General features: G+C 52.4%; 1 protein-coding gene across 2 annotated transcripts in view; it reads right to left on the bottom strand.

The window, feature by feature from the left end:
- Window positions 1-6,128, bottom strand: part of PBX4 (PBX homeobox 4) — a 58,406-nt gene extending 52,278 nt beyond the window's left edge. Inside the window, exon 1 of one of the 2 annotated variants that reach the window (XM_031934911.1) lies at window positions 5,715-6,128. In XM_031934911.1, the coding sequence (XP_031790771.1) occupies window positions 5,715-5,842 (128 nt within the window). In that variant the 5' untranslated portion in view covers window positions 5,843-6,128. Of the gene's footprint in view, window positions 1-1,247; window positions 1,301-5,714 lie in introns of those variants that run through there. The other variant, XM_031934912.1, reaches the window with a different exon arrangement.
- Between the last annotated feature and the right edge of the window lie 245 nt (window positions 6,129-6,373).

Here is a 6,373-nt window from a genome sequence, read left to right as displayed (position 1 = left end):
TTAGTTTCTTTTTATTTCTCTGTCGTCCAGGCTGGAGTGCACGATCTCGGCTCACTGCAACCTCCGTCTCTCGGGTTCAAGCGATTCTCCTGCCTCAGCCTCCCCAGTAGTTGGCACATACTATAGGCGGGCATCACCACACCCAGCTAATTTTTGTATTTTTAGTAGAGACAGGGTTTCTCCATGTTGCCCAGGCTGGTCTTGAACTCCTGAGCTCAGGGGATCCTCCTGCCTCAGCTTCCCAAAGTGCTGGGATTATAGGCGTGAGCCACTGCACCCAGCCTAATTTCTTAGCCTTAAATCAAAAAGAGGTGTCTTTGAAAATAGTAAAGAAGTAACTGGCTGGCCAGGCGCGGTGGCTCATGCCTGTAATCCCAGCATTTTGGGAGGCCGAGGCAGGTGGATCACCTGAGGTGAGGAGTTTGAGACCAGCCTGGCCAACATGGGGAAACCCCGTCTCTACTAAAAAAAATACAAAAATTAGCCGGTGAAACCCCGTCTCTACTAAAAAAATACAAAAAGTAGCCGGGTGTGGTGGTGGGCGCCTGTAATCTTAGCTACTCAGGAGGCTGAAGCAGGAGAATCTCTTGAACCCAGGAGGCGGAAGTTGCAGTGAGCTGAGATCACGCCACTGCACTCCCGCCTGGTGGATAGAGGGAGACTTTGGGAAAAAAAAAAAAAAAAAAAGGAAGTACCTGGCTGCATTCCATTCTAAATCTAAAGCCTATCTAGGGAAACTAGAATCTCAGGAGATTGCTACAAGGAAAATGCAGCAGCCTTGAGGCTGTGCTGGGCCTGAGGAAGGCTACATCTGAGCAGAGTTCACCCCTTAAGCAGTAATATCCCAGTCTGGAAAGTACAAAAGTAGCTTCCAGGACACATCCAAAGCTCTGCCTCTGTGGTGACATTCCTGGGTGTGTCAAATCCATCTTCCCCCTTTCCCAACTCCTACTAATCCCTCTAGAATCTCCTCAGTGTCACGAAACTGTCCTGAATGCAAGGTGTTAGGCATTGATCCTGGCTCTGGGAACACAAACTATAATAAAGCCACTGCTCTCCGACTAGCCTAACAGACAGGGCATCACGGAAGGCACCTCTCCGGGCACAGCTCTTCTGTGCTAGGAATGACCTCTACACAGCACACTCCTGTTACAACAATTATTTACAAATTGGTCTCCCACACACCCTACTTCTCAATGAGCTCCAAGAAGGCAGAGAACATCTTAGCCATCTTGTTTCTCTAGTACCTGGTACAATGCTCCAAAAAGAATAAAAATACTGGTTCACGTCTGTCATTCCAGCACTTTGGGAGGCCGAGGTGGGCGGATCACTTGAGCTCGGGTGTTCAAGACCAGCCTGGACAACATGGTGAAACTCCATCTCTACAAAAAATACAAAAATTAGCCAGCCATTGGTGGTTTGTGCCAGTAGTCCCAGCAACTTGGGAGACTGAGGCTAGAGAATCACTTGAACCTGGGAAGGAGAGGTTTCAGTGAGCTGAGATCACACCACAGCACTCCAGCCTAGGTGACAGAATAAGACCCTGTCTCGAAAAAAAAAACCACGGCTGGGCGCAGTGGCTCACGCCTGTAATCCCAGCACTTTGAGAGGCCAAGGCAGGCAGATCATCTGAGGTAGGGAGTTCAACACCAGCCTGGCCAATATGGTGAAACCCCGTCTCTACTTAAAATACGAAAAATTAGCCGGGTGTGGCGGTGCACACCTGTAATCCCAGCTACTTGGGAAACTAAGACGGGAGAATCACTTGAACCCAGGAGGCGGAGGTTGCTCACTAGCTGAGATCGTGCCACTGCACTCCAGCCTGGACAACAGAGTGTGAGACTCCGTTTCAAAACAAAACAAAACACACACACACACAAAAACAGCCAAACAAACAAAAACAAACAAACCAAAAACCACAATGAAAACAGTTGGGGCCGGGCGCGGTGGCTCAAGCCTGTAATCCCAGCACTTTGGGAGGCCGAGGTGGGAGGATTTCTTGAACTCAGGAGTTTGAGACCAGCCTGGACAACATAGGGAGACCTAAAAAAATAGAAAGATTAGTCCAGGCATGGTGGCTCATGACTGTAATCCCAGCTCAAAGTGCTGGGATTACAGGCTTGAGCCACTGCACCCGGCTCAGTACCCAGATATTGTAAAGGTCTGATAAATATTGGCCAAATTTGTTAAAAATTCACTGAAGAACAGGCCAGGCACAGTAGTTCACGCCTGTAATCCCAGCACTTGGGAGGCTGAGACGGGCAGATCACCTAAGGTAGGAATTTGTGACCAGCCTGGCCAACATGGTGAAACCCCGTCTCTACTAAAAATACAAAATTAGCCAGGGGCGGTGGCTCACGCCTGTAATCTCAGCACTTTGGGAGGCTGAGGCGGGCGGATCATGAGGTCAGGAGATTGAGACCATCCTGGCTGACACGGTGAAACCCCGTCTCTAATAAAAAAAAAAAAATACAAAAAATTAGCCGGGCGTGGTGGCAGGCACCTGTAGTCCCAGCTACTCGGGAGGCTGAGGCAGGAGAATGGCGTGAACCCAGGAGATGGAGCTTGCGGTGAGCCAAGATCATGCCACCGCACTCCAGCCTGGGCGACACAGCAAGACTCCGTCTCAAAAAAAAAAAAAAATTCCAAATTAGCCAGGCATGGGGGCACGTGCCTGTAATCCCAGCTACTCAGGAAGCTGAGGGAGGAGAATTGCTTGAACCCGGGAGGCAGAGGTTGCAGTGAGCCAAGATCACGCCACTGCACTCCAGTCTGGGCAACAGTGTGAGAGTCCGTTACACACACACAAAATTCATTGAAGAACAAATGCAAGCATTATCCACGTTTTACTCTACCTCTTCCTTCCTAGTACTGCTCTTTACCTGGCTTTGTAACCCCTCCCCACTACAGGGCTCTAGTGGGTACACAGTCCACACCACCAGACCCTATTCCTTACTCAGAGACCGTCCTTCACCTTACAACAGTCCCCATTCAACAAGGCCTCATCCTCCAAAACGACTTGAGTCCTTTCCTTTCCTTTCCTTTTCTCTAATAATCAGTGCAGGACCCAGACACAGTGGGCTGCCTTGTGAAGCAGATTCTACAGATCCTGGCTGGCTGACAAGTGGTGAGTGGAGGTAAACAGGATGGGAGGTCTTAAAACGCCTTTATTTTTTCCCATTGCAACTGGAATAAATAGTCCAAACTCCCTACTGATTGTTACCCAGATGACAAAAACAAAACTCTTTTTTTATTGAGACAGAGTCTCACTCTGTCGCCCAGGTTGGAGTGCAGGGGCGCTTGAACCCAGGCGCCTCCTGGGTTCAAATGATTCTCCTGCCTCAGCTTCCCAAGTAGCTGGGACCATAGACATGCACCATCATGCCTGGCAAATTTTCGGGTTTTTTTTGTTTTTGTTTTTTGAGACGGAGTCTCGCTCTGTCACCCAGGCTGGAGTGCAGTGGCCGGATCTCAGCTCACTGCAAGCTCCGCCTCCTGGGTTTACGCCATTCTCCTGCCTCAGCCTCCCGAGTAGCTGGGACTACAGGCGCCTGCCGCCTCGCCCAGCTAGTTTTTTTGGTATTTTTTAGTAGAGACGGGGTTTCACCACATTAGCCAGGATGGTCTCGATCTCCTGACCTCGTGATCCGCCCGTCTCAGCCTCCCAAAGTGCTGGGATTACAGGCTTGAGCCACTGCGCCCGGCAAATTTTCGTATTTTTAGTGGAGATGGGGTTTTGCCATGTTGGCCAGGCTGGTCTCGAACTCTTGACCTCAGGTGATCTGCCTACCTTGGCCTCCCAAAGTGCAAGGATTACAGGCATCAGTCACTGTGCCTGGCTGAAAAAACAAAACTCTTTACTGAGACTCGTAGGCCCCATGTAATTGGGTTCCAGCCTCCCTTTATTATTACTATTTTTTTTTTTTTGTTCAGATAGAATCTTGCTCTGTCGCCCAGGCTGGAGTGCAGTGGTGTGATCTCGGCTCACTGCGGCCTCCGCCTCCCAGGTTCTAGTGATTCTCCTGCCTCAGCCTCCCAGGTAGTTGGGATTATAGGTGTGCACCACTATGCCTGGCTAATTTTTGTATTTTTAGTAGAGACTGGGTTTCACCATGTTGGCCAGGCTGGTCTTGAACCCCTGACCTCGTGATCCACCCGCCTCGGCATCCCAAAGTGTTGGGATTACAGGCGTGAGCCACCGTACCTGGCCCCAGCCTCCCTTTAAACTCAACTCTTTCCCTCCCTGGCTAGGAACTTTCTCTTCCAAGCCAGGCTCCGCTTTTTACATCCTCTTTCCCACCTCAGGGCCTCTGAAGGTGCTGTCCTCTCCACAGATGTTCTTCTCCACCTGGCTTCCTACAGCATGCAACCCCTATCCCTATAGCTTTTATTGCCATTTATTTTATTTTTTTCTTTTCTCAGATTGGTGCAGGGAGGTGTCACTATGTTGCCCAGGCTGGTCTCAAACTCCTGGACTCAAGTGATCCTCCCACTGGTAGGCAGCTGGGATTACCTACCCATGCCTGGCTTATACTTTTGCTTTTGTTTGAGATATTGTCTAGCTCTGTCACCCAGGCTGGAGTGCAATGCCTTGATTCGGCTCACTGCAGCCTCAGCCTCCCAAGTAGCTGGGACTACAGGCTTGTGTCACACCTAACTAATTTTTTAGTTTTATTTTTGGTAGAGACGAGGTCTTACTACATGGTTCAGGTTGGTGTCGAACTCCTGAGCTCAAGTAATCCTCCTGCCTCAGCCTCCTAAAGTGCTGTGATTACAGATGTGAGCCACTCCACCCAGTCCGTATTTTTTGCTATTTACTTTCCCTCCCCTAAATCATGAACTCAAGAGCAGGGACTGTCAGCACCCAGTTCCCTACGCAGTTACTGTAAGGATTCAATAAAAATTTGCTGAATTCATTAAAAAGAAAATAGGTCTTCCATCTCCACCCACTCCACTAACCCTTTTCCCAAAAGTTCTGGATGGTTCCCACACCAAGTTACCCCAATTCAATTCTTCAATCTCCTGTAGAGATATTCCTGAGTCCCATTCCCCACCACTCACTCTCCATCATCTGTCCTGGAAACTTCCCACCCACAGGCCGGGCTCGGTGGCTGGCGCCTGTAATCCCAGCACTTTGGGAGGCCGAGGCGGAATAACTGCTTGAACCCAGGATTTCAAGCAACTATAGTGAGACTCCCTGTCTCTACAAAATATACAAAAAACTTAGCCGGGAGTGGTGGCACGTGCGCCTGTGGTCCCAGCTACTCGGGAGGCTGAGGCAGGAGGATCAACTGAGCCGGGGAGGTGGAGGCTGCAGTGAGCCATGATCACGCCACTGCACTCTAGCCTGGGCGACAGAGCGAGACCGTGTCAAACAACAACAAAAAACTTCCCACCTGCAGAAGTCCCATTAACGTACCCATTTAGTCATTCACTCGTCAAAAGTACGGTACGTGCCCATTTCTCAGCCCTACTCCCTAAACCCAACATTCTCACCCCAAGATGAACTGCTGAAAATCCTTCACGCCACTGCTCAGCCCCATAAGGCCCGTCCAGCCCGTTCCATTTGAACCCCATACATCCCTTCGTCCTCGGGCCCCCCTCCAGCCCTCCTCAAGCGTCCCTTGTCAGTCTGCCCTCCCCGCTCTGTCCCCTCTGCCCGCCACCCTCACTGCCACGACCCTGCGTGGCCCCGCCGAGCCCGCGGGCAGCACCTGGCCTGCGCCTCGTCCAGGCTTTGGTCGGTGACGGCCATGATCTGCTGCAGGACGTCGCTCGTGTCGGGCCGCCCCGGGCGGCGCGGGGCGGGGGACGATGGCGCGGGGCGCTGCGTGGCGGCCATGAGCGGCAGGGCCAGGCGGGCGCTGTGAAAGAGCCGTAGAGCCTGGAGCACTAGCACGCGAGCCGCAGCCAACCGCCGCTGCCTGAGCTCCACACCAGCCAGCGCTCGCGCCTAAGCCACGCCCACCGCCGCTGCCGCCAGCCAACCCGTGTATTGCACTGCCTAAAGACACGCCCCTTCATCGCCGTCAGCCAACCGGCGCCACGCACCGCCCCGGGAGACGCCCCGAACTTCCCTCTCCCAGGGCTTGGACTCGGTTAGGGGTTGCCGAGGCAACGGCACTCCTCACAAGCGCCCTCCTCCAGCCTGAGCGAGGGCACCGCTGGCTCCGCTCCAGCCAAAGGCCCCCATTCCTCACATCTCCCGCGGTGTACGCCTCCTTCAGCTCCACTCACATCTCCTCAGAGTTCCTGCTCCTCCTCAGAGCCCCCTGCTCCTCCTCAAAGCCCTCGGTCCTCAAGAGACCCTCACTCCTCAGAGCACCCCAACTCTTCCTTCAAGCCACCCACTCCTCCTCAGAACCCCACACCT

Source organism: Piliocolobus tephrosceles, chromosome 21 (genome assembly GCF_002776525.5).
Source record: "Piliocolobus tephrosceles isolate RC106 chromosome 21, ASM277652v3, whole genome shotgun sequence".
Lineage (NCBI taxonomy): Eukaryota > Metazoa > Chordata > Mammalia > Primates > Cercopithecidae > Piliocolobus > Piliocolobus tephrosceles.
The sequence above is the reverse complement of the archived record's forward strand: the minus strand, read 5'-3'. Positions and strand labels throughout refer to the sequence as shown.